Source organism: Procambarus clarkii, chromosome 13 (assembly GCF_040958095.1).
Source record: "Procambarus clarkii isolate CNS0578487 chromosome 13, FALCON_Pclarkii_2.0, whole genome shotgun sequence".
In the NCBI taxonomy this organism is placed as follows: domain Eukaryota; kingdom Metazoa; phylum Arthropoda; class Malacostraca; order Decapoda; family Cambaridae; genus Procambarus; species Procambarus clarkii.
The window spans coordinates 3,879,005-3,894,773 of NC_091162.1; the positions used below are offsets into that span (position 1 = coordinate 3,879,005).

A 15,769-nucleotide genomic window follows, 5' to 3' on the forward strand; every position below is an offset into this window, starting at 1 on the left:
ACCTTCATCGTCTGAGTCAGAAGACAATGCTGTCATTATCCCTAGTGGTGCTTCTGCTAGAACAAAACCCCGTATTGTGGATAATCCAGAATGCCTTAACAGAAACTTGTCCCATACTCAAGTAAAGATACAGAAGTGTCTGAGGTGCCGCGTGTGTGCAGAATGTCAGGTAAAATGAAGGACACACACTATAAGTGCAAGACGTGTGATGTGGCATTGTGTCCTGCACCATGCTACAGCAAATACCATCGAAAGAGAAAATTCTGGGCCGATAAGCAGTAATGCTTGCCCACCATCTACTCCACCTATACAAAACATGGGTTGAACCGGCATGAAACATTTTCCAAGAGCAGGTGGAGTGGATAAAACAAATGTTCAACCCATGTCATGTTCAACACACAACACTGAAGTGGTAAGTACAAAAAATTGTATTATTTTGTATATTTTTTTTTTGTTTATACTTCCGCATATTGTACTGGCAATATTGTTCTTCAATTGGCCCTTATATGCACATATCCATCTAAAGCATTCTATTAGGAACAATTTCATACCTAAATGAGCGCTGTAACACGAAAATTGAGATTAGCCACCGGTAAAAATACTAAACATTTGTGGGCAGGAATTGGGAGTGTAGCTGGAAGGCGTTTGGGCGCTCCCTCCCGGCTAATGCATGGCCCGTCTTCAACTTGTCGGCGGCTGGAGTGTGACCAGGTTTTTTATTTTATATGCTAATATTCCTCTAGAGAATTCTATTGCGAACCCATTGGTACCAAAATGAAAGACCTAGGACGAAAATTGAGGTGACCAGAGTGAAAAGAGTGAACACATTTATCGCTTTTGCACGCTCCTGGGTAACTCGTTCTCACTTTCTCTGTTTGATGCGGGTAATTAGCCAGGCTTTTGGAGTTTATATGCATTTAGTGGTCTAGAGAATTCTATTGCGAACACAATGATACCAAATTTAATCTCTTAGAACGAGAATTGAGGTGACACGGTTGAAAACAATATACACTTTTCAGAATTAACGAGTGCTCCCACGAAACGCTGAGGCCCACTGGACCTAGTTGAGGGCTGGCGCGCCGGATGTGCGAAAGTGTTAATTAATTTCTTCAACCGAGGTACCCCTGTACTAGGAGCTTGCCATCATCTAAGGGTAACACATTGGTCGCTTACTCCCTAGTTTCAATTTATACTGTTGCACATATGGTGCTAATTAAGCCCTATGTCATCTCCTAGAGCCCAACACCCAAGTATATTATATTTATATGGTTTTCCTTGCTCTATATAGTTGAAATGAAGTATACCAAGTTAACAAATCATCAATTGAAATATTATCATGCGTTATATGATTTATCAAGTTATTCAACACATGTACTCCTGTAAGTGAAGAGAAACAAGGGAGAAACATCCGCAGATATTACAGGATTCGTGCCTTGCATATCTCAGTGTCAGCAAGGTCGGCATTGTGCGGTGACAGATGTCAGACCACATAGCCACCATGCAACTTTTCACAGCATCTGCACCCAGTAAAAAGGTACATATTCAGTATGTTTATCTTACATTTTGAGTACAAATTAATAATTCTATAATGAAAAATTATTTTCTGGAAGTTTTATATTTTTTTGCGCATAGGCGGGTATGACCATTTTTCCATAGCCGTTGTGCAAGGGCTAATTCAGCAGGTATAGCTACCTTCATGAAGGATTATCTTGAGATGATTTCAGGGCTTAGCATCCTTGCGGCCCGGTCCTCGACCAGGCCTCCTTTTTGTTACACATCCCCAAGAAGCAGCCCATAGCAGCTGTCTAACTACCAGGTAGCCATTTACTGCTAGGTGAACAGATGCATCAGGGTGAAAGAAACCCTCGTCATTTGTTTCCACCTCCGCCGGGAATCGAACCCAGAACCTTCAGACTATAAATCCCAAGCTCTGTCCACTCAGCCGTCAGGCCCCCTTACACAAAGGAGGGAGCTAAGAATTAAGACCAGTTGCACTAACATCCCACATAAAAGTTTTTGAGTGTAATCAGGAGCCAGATTTCATGGGATCAATAAACTGTTTCAAGCATAGGTCAGGCATATATATGAGTAAGTTTGGGTGGAAATAAATAGGAGCCACATCATATGGGCAATAGGCCTTCTGCGATTTCCATAATTATTATGTTTCTAATTTCAGATTCTAATGTAAATGCAACCAAAATCATGGAGGTTCACACTAAATATTCATAATCAAAAGGCAAGGGGCAAGAGCTGAAGCTCATTCCATACCTATATATTTTGATAAGCACTTAAATACTCAAAAATAGGCCACTTACTCCAGGAGGCTGAGAGCCATGCACAGCGTGTCCTACAGGGCCAGGCATATCCCAAAGTGACTCGCCAGTTGCACGATTCCAGAAGTAAATTCTCTGCTCACGTTTGCTCCAGAATTTCCGCCACCCTGCTACCAGCATCTCAGGGGGTAGGTCCGTCTCATGTATGGGAGCCCCACTTGGTGGGGGACCACTCCCAGGTGTTTGGGGAGTTGGGGTGGTGGGGCCACTACTACTCACACTTCCCTGTTAATTAAATAAAGCTTATTTACTATCTATAAAAAAATCACACATCATAAAAAGAGAAGCAAGAAAAATAATAGTACTTATCATCACATTTTAGGTCATCATGCAAATTCTGGCAGTCTTCACAAATACCCTATCTAACCTGCTATATAATGAGACAGGTTGCACTATATTAACCACTGTGCTGCGCCAGCCGAGAAAACTTTGTCGGTAGGAAACTGCGCCAACCGAGAAAACACCTTTTGAATATTTCGTACCCATTCAAAATGTGCGCGCAGTAGGTTGTGTATGAAATGGACTCTTGGGACCTCCAGTGAGAGGCAGCCATCTTGGAAAAAATCCCAGAATGTCTGACAGCTGCTGGTTGAGTTAATACTGAGTGACCGACCATAGGTGGTGAACACGCTTCTGGCTCCCCAATACCTCTCTGACGCGGTGTTGAAAGATCGCTCTGTCGGTGAAATTCAGACCTTATTGTTTGAAGAACTTAAGGGTCATGATACCGATCAAGCTAGGCGCAATAAGAACCTAACACAAAGGTCGGATGCAAGTGATACAGCACAGATGAGGACGATACAGCGAGCATATCCAGTGGTAGCTCTGAGCTCCTCCCTTGCCCACCCATGTAAACTCCAATTTTCATAGATGATACATAGATAAATCGTTTTCTGGGTTCAATGATGATGCATCTGCTACAAGTAGCATAGATGAACAGTGTTAGCAGCTTCCATGGTGGTGTTTTCCATAGATATTTTCAGGAATAGCTGAATCTCTTCCTGACTGACTGAATCTCTTCCAGAGAGTGCCCTTACAAAGCGATCTTTTCAAGTCTTCCTTACAAACTGATCTTTTCCCTGTAATTTTTTCAAGACTACCTTACGCTTAACAAGCTTGGCCACATTCCACCTACAGGTACTAAAGCCAAGGGTGCACTTGATTGCGCTATTTGCAGGCACACAGAACGAAGAAACAGGAAGCGAAAATCTATCTGTACCTGGTGCAACGAGAACGAAGTCGCGGTGTGAACCATGGACTGCTTTTTGATTATCACTCATTCCCGAAGTACTGAGTGTGTAATAGTGTGTTACTGTGTAAAGAGAGTGTGAAACTGTACATATTGTAATTTTAGTTAATTTTTAACAAGTAATATTGCAACAAACATTCATTGTGGACACATTACTGACACATGTATGACAGTTCCATGGAACATTATGAACGTTCTACTGAATACCTGGTTGATAGGGTTCTGGGAGTTCTTCTACTCCCCAAGCCAGGCCCGAGGCCAGGCTTGACTTGTGAGAGTTTGGTCCACCAGGCTGTTACTTGGAGCGGCCCGCAGGCCCACATACCCACCACAGCCTGGTTGGTCCGGAATTCACTGGTGCTATTCTGCATTTTCTTCCATATCGTTTGCTCCAGTACGTTGTTATTTTACTGTGTAGATTAGGGACCTGGCCTTCCAGTATTTTCCATGTGTATATTATTTGGTATCTCTCTCTCGTCTCCTTTCTAGTGAGTACATTTGGAGAGCTTTGAGACGATACCAATAACTAGGTGCTTTATCGCCTCTATGCGTGCCGTACATGTTCTCTGTATTCCCTCTATTTCAGCAATCTCTCCTGCTCTGAAGGGGGACCAGAGGGGGACGTGAGTACTGAGCAGTACTCGAGATGGGACAACACAAGTGACTTGAAGAGTACAACCATTGAGATGGGATTCCTGGATATGAAAGTTCTCGTAATCCATCCTATCATGTTTCTGGCTGACGCAATATTTGCTTGGTTATGCTCCCTAAACGTTAGATCGTCGGACATCATTATTCCCAAATCCTTGACATCACAAGGACATCACATCCTCGACATGCTGTTTGCCTATTATGGACACATTCGATTGTGTTTTGTACTCACCTGAGAACCTGGAATTTACCGCTGTTAAACATCATGTTATTTTCTGCTGCAAAATTGAAAACTTTGTTGATATCTGCTTGATATTGTAAATATCAATATCAATATTAATATTGATATTGTATTGTAATAGATATTGTAAAGGACACAAATATGCAGAATATACAATAAAAAAAAAAGATAAAACCACATTGGAAATACATAGAACAAATAATTGAAAATATATTTGTGGCAACATCCGGTGCTTGAATTTCCCGCATGACCAACTCTGGGAGCTTTATGCACAGGCGACCAGCCCATGATGTTGTCACAGCACCTTGTCCGTGTCCCCACAGCCAAAGTAAGTGGAATTTGATATATATATTTGATATATAATTTCACATAGACATGTTCAGGGAAGGGAATTTATAATTTTACAAAGAAAAAATATTTGGGGGGGGGGAACACTTGATTTCATAGGCACGGGGAATTTCACAATAAACTCGGCACATCACAGTGGTTAAGCTACATGAATAATTTATTACACATTTTAAAGCATATTAAATGTATATAAAGAAAAAACAACGTCGAATGTAATAAAAGGCCATTTTCTGGACGAGTCCCGGAGGCTCCCCAGAGCTATCCAGGATGATACGGATACCCTAACTTTTGGCATTAGTCGATGTGGGTGGAGTTCTAGGCCTACCGGGGACCACGAGCCAGAACCTGGCCCCCTCAGAGAGGCACAAGGAGCAATAGCCTATAGAAATGCACTGGTGATTTTGGAGCACTCTATATCTGCCATCGACCAGGACAAGCACCCAGAAAGGTAAGCGTCACAAAACAAACCCTTATTGTCGTGAAAACAATGAAAATTGACAAACGAGTGGACAGAACTTCCCAAATGAAAACGAGCACACAAGCACGACGTCATTCGTGGCTCGATGACGCCGCACATCTGTACAGCTCCCCCCCCCCTCCCCGGGAGGGGGAAGCCCCAAACCCCCTGCACTGGCAATCCACACACAAGTTCTGAGGCTGGATATCAAATTACACAAAAAACTGCCGACTGGAGGAAGGGAGGGTTGCCGGGGAGTCTCTGGCACTTGTCCAGAAAATGGCATTTCATTACATTCAACGTTGGTTTTCTGGGGGGAGCCCCTATGGCTCCCCGGAGCTACTTCACCAAAGACGAAAAGAAAGGGGACATACCCAGAAGGCGGTCGGAGCTCACATCTCAACTCTAAGTCGAGACAATTGGCTGCAACCGCCGACCCAAGGAGACACAGGCCCGACGAGGCCCAGGAACAGTCATGAGGAAACATGCAGCCAGGACCCTGTTCGACCGCAAAAAAAAAAAAAAACCGTGCCCAAATGTCAACCCAAGACATGTTACCGAAGATGGATAATGATAGATTCAGATAGATAATGTAAACATTAGCAATAAAAATGATGGATAGTTTATTGGCCTATTCCTAGACAAGAGACTCAACTTCAGCACCCACATACAACACATAACTAAGAAAGTCTAAAACAGTTGGGATACTCTCCAAAATCAGATATTATGTACCTAACTCTGCTCTCATCTCTCTATATTATGCACTAATCTATCCCTATCTTAATTATGGTATCTGTGCATGGGGTTCAACCACTGCAAACCACCTCAAGTCCATCATCACCCAGCAAAAATATGCTATCAGAATAATAACAAATTCTGCTTTTAGACAACACTCAACCCCCTTGTTTAACTCCCTTAACATGCTAAACATAATCTAACTCCACAAATTTTCTTGTGTCAATTACATTTACAAAACCCTGTTCTTAAACGCAAATCCTGCTCTGAAACTCTCTCTGGACAGATGTAATAAGACCCATTATCACCACACCAGTTACAGTCTCCGTGGTGTAGTGGTAAGACACTCGCCTGGCGTTCCGCGAGCGCTATGTCATGGGTTCGTATCCTGGCCGGGGAGGATTTACTGGGCGCAATTCCTTAACTGTAGCCTCTGTTTAACGCAACAGTAAAATGTGTACTTGGATGAAAAAACGATTCTTCGCGGCGGGGATCGTATTCCAGGGACCATAGGATTAAGGACTTGCCCGAAACGCTACGCGTACTAGCGGCTGTACAAGAATGTAACAACTCTTGTATATATCTCAAAAAAAAAAAAAAAAAAAAAAAAAAAAAAAAAAAAAAAAAAAAAAAAAAAAAAAAAAAAAAAAAAAAAAAAATAAATAAATATCTCTTTGATATCCCCAGAGTCAAACTTAATCTGTGCAAACACTCTATGCAAATAAAGGGACCCAGTCTATGGAACTCACTCCCTAATGAATTGAAAAGCTGTCCAACTTCTGTGTCATTCAAAAACAAAACTAAAAAGTACCTAATCTCATCTGCATAGTTTTTTTTTTACCTTGTTGCTTTAAAATTGCACTGTATCTATTGCTACCCAATCTCCCTATCTTTATGTGCCCAATACGAACATCTTTACCATTGTGATCATTGCTGTCTTCTTACATGTGCTATCAATCTGCTGTATGGTGTCTGTTAATCTGTTTAAATTACCATTCAAGTTGTCAATGTAATCAACCAGAGCTTTAATATACCAATGTGCTTTAATATACTTACTATTCTCTCTCATCTCATTTTTTTTTCTTGCAATGTATCTGTTATCAATTTATTAATTCTGCTAGAATTTACCTACTTAAAATTATCTGTTAGATTAAGGACTTGCCCGAAACGCTGCGCGTACTAGTGGCTTTACAAGATTGTAAATACTATGCGATGTATTCTCTCTAACCCAATGTACCTTCTTGTATATAAATAAATAAATAAATAAAAAGATGGCAGCAAGAGCAGCAAACTTACGAACGTCATGGGCACAGAGAAAGACCGCAGGTGGGCTAGACTTAAAAACCCTGCAGACGACTTGAGAGACTCGTACCCGCGAACAGGGAAGAAGAGAAACTGGATCAACCCAAAGCGCGTCCCCGAACACAGAAACCGTGTAGCGCAAATAACGGGACACGGCCTGAGCAACCAAGCATCAACCCAAAGACCCCTTAGGAAAACAGCAGACTCATTCCTTGCCAGAAAAGAACGAGACGGCTGAAAACGAACAAGAAAAAGCTTTGGAAAACTAAACCTGAACCGAAGGTGCCACAACAAACCAAGGCGAAGACAGAAACGAGAGCACACCGTCCAAAGACCAGGACAGCGCAGGTGGCACATAAGCAGGCCGGAGGCAAACAACGCCCTAGACAGCCCGCGCAACGGTGAAGAAGGAACAGCAAAATCGAAAGCAAACCGTAACTGCTCCGCCAGCGCTGCACGAGACAAGGTGAGAGTATGTGTCAAGTCGACAGTCCCAAACCTCCAGAGAACGACAAAACCACTTCAACAAAAGCTGCAGGATACCTACGAAGAGACAAAAAGAAAAGGGAGGACCACCAGCAAAACCCCACACCGCCGCCAAGACAAAATATGCAGATAGGACACCATCAACGAAGCCACCTGAGCACCAAACAGGTGGTGAGAGACTCGAGTCAAAAAACCAGTGTTGAATGTAATGAAACGCCATTTTCTGGGTGAGTCCCAGCGGCTCCCCGGAGCTATCCATGGCTGATACGGACATCCTAACTATTTTGCATGTCGATGTGGGTGAAGTTCTAGCCTACCGGGGACCACGAGCCAGAACCTGGCCCCCCTTACAGAGGCACAGGGAGCAATAGCCCATAGAAATGCACATGATCTGCCATCGACCAGGACAGGCACCCAGAAAGGTAAGCGCCACAAAACAAACCCCTATTCTGGTTAACAACGAAAATTGACAAACGAGTGGACAGAACTTCCCAATAGAAAAAACGAGCAAACAAGCATGACGTCACACGAGCCGCGCCGCATGTCTGCGCAGCTCTCCCCTCCCCGGGAGGGGGAAGGGGGAGCCCCAGACCCCGAGCCGGCGATCCACGCCCCAGTTCAGAGGCTGGATATCAAAAACCGCAAAAAAAAAAACGCTGACCGGAGGGCAGGAGGAATGCCGAGGAGTCTCCGGGACTCACCCAGAAAATGGCATTTCATTACATTCAACACTGGTTTTCTGGGGGGAGCCCCTACAGCTTCCCGGACCTACCTCACCAAAGACTACCAAGAAAACCAAGGGGACTTACCCAGGAGGCAGTCGGTGCTCCACTCCTCGACGCGAAGACAAGACAACGGGCTGCAACCACCGACCCAAAGCAACACAGGCCCGACTAGGCCCAGGAACATTTACAAGATAGCGTGCAGCCAGGACCCAGTTCGACTGCCAAAATCCCAGTGCCCGAATGTCAGTCCAAGACATATTTCCGAAGATGGCAGCAAGAGCAGCAAACTTACGAACGTCATGGGCACGGGGATAGACCGCAGGCTGGCTGGATTTAATCACCCTGCGGACGACCTGAGAGACTCAAACCCGCGAACAGGGAAACCGGATCAATCCAAAGCGCGTCCCCGGACACAGAAGCTGTGGCGTGCAGATAACGGCGGAGGGCCCCAACTGGACACAACACATGGTGAACCCCCGGCCAGACAAACCAAGCATCCACAACCCAAGGACATCTCCGGAAAGCAGCTGTTTCATTCTTCGCCAGAAGAGAGGGAGACGGCTACAAACGAACAAACCAAAGACCACAACCAAAGAAGCAAAAATCTCTGTGACGGAGAAGAGCATGAAGTCCTGCCACGCAACGTCCAGATGCTAATGCCAACAGAAAAAGAGCCTTAGCAAAACAATCTTGAACCGAAGGGGCCACAACAAACCGAGGAGAGGAAAGACAGAAGAGCATTCTGTCCAAGGACCAGGATGGCTCAGGCGGCGCATGAGCAGGCCGGAGGTGAAACAACGCCCAAGATAGCTTGCGAAACGGCGCAGAAGTAACATCAATACCGAAAGTAAGCTACAGTGGCTCCGCCAGCACTGCACGATACGAGGCGACAGTATTAGGCATCAGATGACGGTCCTGAAACAACCAAGAGAGAAAGGACACCACCACCCGAACCGAAAGCGAGGAACAACGACGAAGGGTTAAAAAGAACCGGAAGGACCGCCAGGAAACTTCATACTGCTGCCGAGAGGAAATTAGCAGGTGAGAAAGGAAGCCACCTGCTCACTATAAAGATGGTGATAAACACGAGTCAAAAACACCAAATGCGAAGACTCGCGGAGAAGAGCGAACCAGTCACGTACCGGACAGGCCCAATCTCCTGAAAGAGGCAGAGCCGCGGAAATACCTCCAGGTTCGGACACCGGGCAAGCAGCGCCTGAAACCATGGCTGGGCTGGCCACCACGGGGCCAAGAGGACCACTCGACCCTGGTAAGTCTCCAAGCGAGCCAAGACCTGGAGCAGCAGCTGAACCGGGGGAAAGAGGTACAGGAACCCCCACCTCGACCAGTCCTGCCAAAAAGCCTCAATCCCGACGGCCTCGCAGTCGGGGAAGGGTGCCACATAAACCAGAAGATGCCTCGACCACGCTGACGCGAAGAGGCCCACCTCCGGGCGCCCGAACGTCCAGCAGAGCCAACTGAAGGAATCGGCATCGACCGTCCATTCCGTGGACAGGGAAACGAACCAGGACAGGCCATCCGCCAGGACGTTGGACACCCCCCGGACATGAACCGCCAGGAGAACCAAACCCCGAGAACTCAGCAGACGAGTGACCCAAAGCGACCAACCCCAAAGTGCCAAGGACCACATCGAACCCCCTCGGTTCAGACAACGAACCACCGAGGAGCAGTCCGAATGGAGCCGGAGCGTCTATGCGCGGGCGACTCGAACCCTCCGAAGCGCAAACCACACCGCTGCGAACACCCACACCGTGCTGTGGATCCGACGGAAGGACGGACCCCACCGCCTCTGGCCGGCCTGGTGAGCACTGGTCACAAAATCCGAGCCTAGAGACGACATGTCCGTGAACACATCGAGCAAGGGCTTGGGCAGGCGCCAAGGCACTGGACCCCGAAAAACCCGAAGAGGAAGCCGGTGACGCAGCAGCCGACACAAAACCCCCGGGGGTCGAACCCAGCGATCACGAGAGAGGCGGAAGGGACGTCCCTGAAGGAACCAGAACAGCCGACGAAGCCAAACCCCACCCGGCGGGTAGACAACATCGCGAAGTTCAGGCTCCCGCACAAACCCTCGAGCAACTGCCTGTTGACCCGGGAGCTCCCCAGAAACAGACACAGGCGAGACCGCAGCTGAAGGAGAGAATCCAGAGGAAGAGACAAGGAAGCAGTCCGAGAGTCCCACACAAGACCCAGCCAGGACCGAACCTGGGAGGACACCAGACGGGACTTCCACCAGTTCACCGGGAACCCGAACCCGGCGAGCTGGGAAAGCACCAATTCCCTGGCGGGCAGACACACGGACCAACTGGGAGCCCAAACCAGCCAGTCATCGAGGTAAGCCAACACCCGAACACCTAACAGACGCAGACGGGCCACCACGACCCAGCTAAGACGTGTGAACACTCGAGGTGCCAGGTTCAACCCGAAGGGGAGACAACGAAAGCGGTAACACTGACGCCCCCACAACAAAACCGAGTCAGTCCCGTAACCCCACATGAATAGGGACGTGCCAATACGCATCCTTGAGGTCCAGGGACACCATCCAAGCACCCGGCTCCAACAGAACCCAGACCTGGGACAGAGTGGTCATCCGAAACGAGGGGCAAAAAACCCAAGGGTTCAGACGGGACAAGTCCAGAATGAATCGCAGGTCCGCACAGTCCCATTTTGGAACTGAAAACAGGCGGGAAACCCACCTGAGGGACAGAGTCGTTTCAACCACGCCCAAGCGTGCCCACTTCACAATGACTCGACGGAGCGCAGGAGAGGAAGCCTGCCGTGTCAACCCCGAACCCCCCCTCGTAGGAAGAGGAGCCACCCAACGTCACCGCAGGCCACGAGAAACGACCCAAAAAGCCCACAAATCGTGAGACCAGGCGTGAGCGAACAGAGACAGCCTCCCCCCATCACCCTGTCAATGGGGCGAACCGCGAAAGGGCCGCTACCCTTTACGAGAACCCGACCTGCGCGCAGAGCGAACACCACGCCAACCAAGCACAGGTGGGACCACAGGCGGCACCGGCACCGAACCCAACACCTGTGGCCCACCCCGACGAACGGAACCGTGAGCCCTGGTACGACCCCGCCGGGAAGGAATCCCCCGGTTCCCCCGGAGCACCAACAACTCAGACATAGAGCGGCAAGAGGAAGAAGCCGCCTGAATATAACCCTCAACCGCAGAAGCCTCAAAAAAGCAGAGGACAAAAGGGAGAAGACAACCTAAGAACCAGGGCCCAAGCGGATTCCAAAGAGGAAACAAGGACTGCCTGACGACACGCGAACCGTGCAGCGAAAAACCGCAGCAATGCCTCCCGCAGGATCGGTGCAAAAAGCTTCAACATGGCAGACGATGCCCGAGCAGCCAAGACCAAGGCATCAAGACCCAGGAACGGCCTCAAGCGCCTCAACATCCTCCGCAAGCCAATCCAAAGATAGCTCCAGGAGGGAAAAGAAATGCAGGACCGAAGCCAAAAAGCTACGAGCGCGCAAATCCTCCGCCACAAGAGCAGCCGACAGTGAAGGAACCTGCACATGGAGCTGCACCGCACCAACATCCCACAGAAGAGCAGGAGCGAAAAGACACTCATTAAGGTGCTCAAAATCGCCCCCAAGGTAAACCTGGACCACCGTCAACACTTCACGCCACTCAAACGTGCGGGTTCGACAGAACGAGTCCCAAGCATCCAGCGAAAACAAGGGGCAGTCTGCAAGCCAAGACAACCCCGGAACCTCATAACGCACCCAGTAAGGACACGACGATCCAAACCTGAAAGAAGAAGGATCCATTATGGAGGCGTACTCCGGGTCATGCAGGAGGTAATCCGCAAAGGCCGACCGCACCTCAGGCGGAGAGATGTGGGTGCCCGAAAACCTCCGGAAAGACGGAACCGAAGAATCCACAAGGATACGAAACCGAACCCGGGGAGGAGCAGAACCCAAGTCCAAATCATACACAGAGGGGGGAAAGGAAAACCCCACTCCTTGCAACAGTAAGCCCCATTCAGAAGAACGGAAAATCCAGGCGGGGTCCAATGGAGCCCAAGGCCCCAAGTCAGCTCCTCCCCAACCCTAGGAGCCTCTACACCAGGCCCCGGGGCCGAGCCGTCCTCCAAAGCCCCGGCCTCACAAGAAAAAGCCAGGGCAGCCGAAAGAGTCGGAAGAGCCAGAAGAGAAGGGGCCCACTGGTCAGACCCCGGAGCATCGGCCGGAGGAACAGACGCGAGGTAACCCCCCGAAACTGCCCGAGTCTCAGAAACCTCTAAACCCCACCCCGACCCCGAAGCCCTCAGACGCTTAGGGGCCGGAAGCAGGGGGGCAGGGGACAGAATGAACCACCGAAGGGGAAGAACAAGGGATTGCAGACGGAACCAAGGCCGAAGCGACCAACACCCCCAAGTCCAGGTCCCTATACACAAAGCGGGGCAGCCTCGAGGCGTCCGGGGAAGTGACAACCCGAGCGCGTTGCAATACCCTAAACCTACCTTGCAACGCTCGAGCTGCCTGCACTCGAAGTAATTCATCAGCAGACTGGGTGAATTCAGTCACGAACAAGCAACACAGCTCGCAGGACTCAGGGTCGAATGTGTCATCGACCCAACAGGCAGCATGATGGAGGCAAAAACGAAGAGAGTCACCCTGAGACAAGGGGACAGAGCAACCCTCAAACTCGCACACAGCGAGAGGGGACGCAAGGGTCTCCTCCATCAGACCCAAGAGCCCTTGCGGGGTTTCCCAGGGTCCCTAGATTGGGTCTGCTAAGGGTTATCCCAGGCAGGGCACTGCTAACCAGCGTCCCAAATTACCAAGCAATCCCCTAAAAGCTGAACCCACAGGACGTGTCCACTTGCGAGGGCGAAGCAGGGGGGTGCCACCATACAAACGACCCTAATATAAGGGGAAGTGAAAAACACAAGGCAGACCCCCCCACCAGGCAAAAACAAAAAGAAAAGAAAACCCACACAAGTGGACAACGTACCCAATGGGAACAGAGCTGGCCGCTGTTATAGGTGAAAACTAGCTACGCAGTACCCTGCGCCCCACCAGTGCTATAACTACCACTTACCCCAAGGTAAGCAAGGGAGGAAAACCCCCAAACACTCGGGGCGGCCAAATACCAAGCAGCAAAAAGCCAACAGAGGCAAACCCAAGGTGACTTGTGGAAGGTAACCCCAAGCCCCAAGGGCGGTACTTACAGGGCACTCAGGGAAGGTGACCCTAAGCACATGCAGCCCGAATACCTGAGAATACTACTCCCAGCTCACACAACCACCGTAAGAGCAGCACTGAAAACAAGTCCCAGCACTGAGACAAGACTGGAGCTGGAGCCACACGACCATGCACTATCCCATCAGCCGAGGAACTGGGACGTGGATCGCCGGCTCGGGGTCTGCGGCTTCCCCTTCCCCCTCCCGGGGAGGGGGGAGCTGCGCAGACATGCGGCGCGGCTCGTGTGACATCATGCTTGTTTGCTAGTTTTTCTTTTGAGGAGTTCTGTCCACTCGTTTGTCAATTTTCGTTGTTAACCAGAATAGGGGTTCATTTTGTGGCGCTTACCTTTCTGGGTGCCTGTCCCGGTCGATGGCAGATATAGAATGCTCCAACTCACATGTGCATTTCTATGGGCCATTGCTCCCCGTGTCTCTGTGAGGGGGCCAGGTTCTGGCTCGTGGTCCCCGGTAGGCTAGAACTCCACCCACATCGACTGATGCAAAATAGTTAGGATATCCATATCAGCCATGGATAGCTCCGGGAAACCGTAGGGGCTTCACCAGAAATACCAGACTGGAAGACTCGAGGAGAAGACCGAACCAGCCCCTTTACAGACCGGACAGATCATTAGAAACAGGCAGAGCCGGGAAAAGAACCCTGGGTTCAGACACCAAGCAAGTAGCGACCGAAACCAAGGCTGGCAAGAAACCAGGAACCCAACCTCGGCGAGCCTAGAAGGAACCAACCCGGGTGAGCAGATATGCCTCATCCGGATGGAACCCCCTCTCCCCCAGGACCCCTATAAGACCAACAAAGCCAAGAACGGATGACAACGAGAAGCCGCCGCATGCTGAAAAGGGCTGAACCATAGACTCTGCAAACAGCAAGGACAGAATGGCGATGAAAACCAAGGAGCCAGGGCCCAGGCAAAGGCCAACAAGTAAGTGAGCACCACGAGCCAATACGCGAGACTCGAAGCGAAAAACAGCGACACAAGGAACAAGAACACCTTAGCTGGACAACAGTGACAGCTAAGATCCTTTATTCTTTTTATTCTTTTCTGGGGGGAGCTCCTTCGGCTCCCTGGAGCTATCTGGCTGATATGGATGTATAAGCTTTGGGCATCAGTCAATGTACATAGAGTTCTAGGCCTAACGGGGACCACGAGCCAGAACCTGGCCCCCTCAGAGAGGTGCGAGGAGCAATGGCCTATAGACACACCATATATAGGGTTTAGAAGTACTCTATGTCTGCCATCGACCGGGTCGGGCACCCAGAAAGATAGGCGCCCCGATTCCCCCACCCATTCTGGTGAAGAAATGCTTCCAAATGCCGAACGAGAGGATAGAACTCTCCATGAAGAAAAACGATCAAACGCGTATGACGTCATCTCGTTATCAACGAGCCGCCGTCTGCGCAACCCCCCCTCCTGTCTCCGGGAGGGGGAGGGGGAAGGGGGAATGCCCAGACCCCCTGCTGGCTACCCGAGCCTATCAGTTCTTGGCTGATGTCGGTGGGCTTCAGTCGTGTACCTCCAGCTCTGGTTTTTCTTCTCTGTTCTTTCTTCGGTGGTGTGCGAGCTGGGAGAATATTCACAAGTACTCGGGCTGCATGCGCTTATGGTCCCCCTTCCCTAAGCACCCTGTAAGTACTGCCCTTGGGGCTTGGGGCCTCCTTCCACAAGTCGCCTTGAGAGATTCTTCCATTGTGTCAATTACTGCTTGGTACTTGTCCACCCTTGGAGTCAGCTGGGGGTTTTCTTGCTCCTCTGTCTCTGGGTAGGGGCGCAGAGTGCGTACGCAGCTAGTTTTCATCTCTCATAAAGGCCAGCTCTGCATCCTTTGGGTACGCTGCCCTCTTGCGTTTTTTTTTTTTTGTTTCTTTTTGTTCCTTGCCTTGGTGGGGGGTGGGAGGTCTGCCCTTGCGATGGGTCACACCCTCTGTATATATATATTGGTGGTACCCCCGCTAGGACCCCATGCACGGCCACATCCCTGGGGTGCAGTCTTAGAA

General features: G+C 49.4%; 1 protein-coding gene across 2 annotated transcripts in view; it reads right to left on the reverse strand.

Moving 5' to 3' along the window:
* Positions 1-15,769, reverse strand: part of LOC123751668 (mRNA (2'-O-methyladenosine-N(6)-)-methyltransferase) — a 159,441-nt gene that overhangs the window by 91,348 nt on the left and 52,324 nt on the right. For both annotated transcript variants that reach the window (XM_069323554.1, XM_069323553.1), the window contains exon 3: positions 2,316-2,558. In XM_069323554.1, the coding sequence (XP_069179655.1) occupies positions 2,316-2,558 (243 nt within the window). The remainder of the gene's footprint in view (positions 1-2,315; positions 2,559-15,769) is intronic.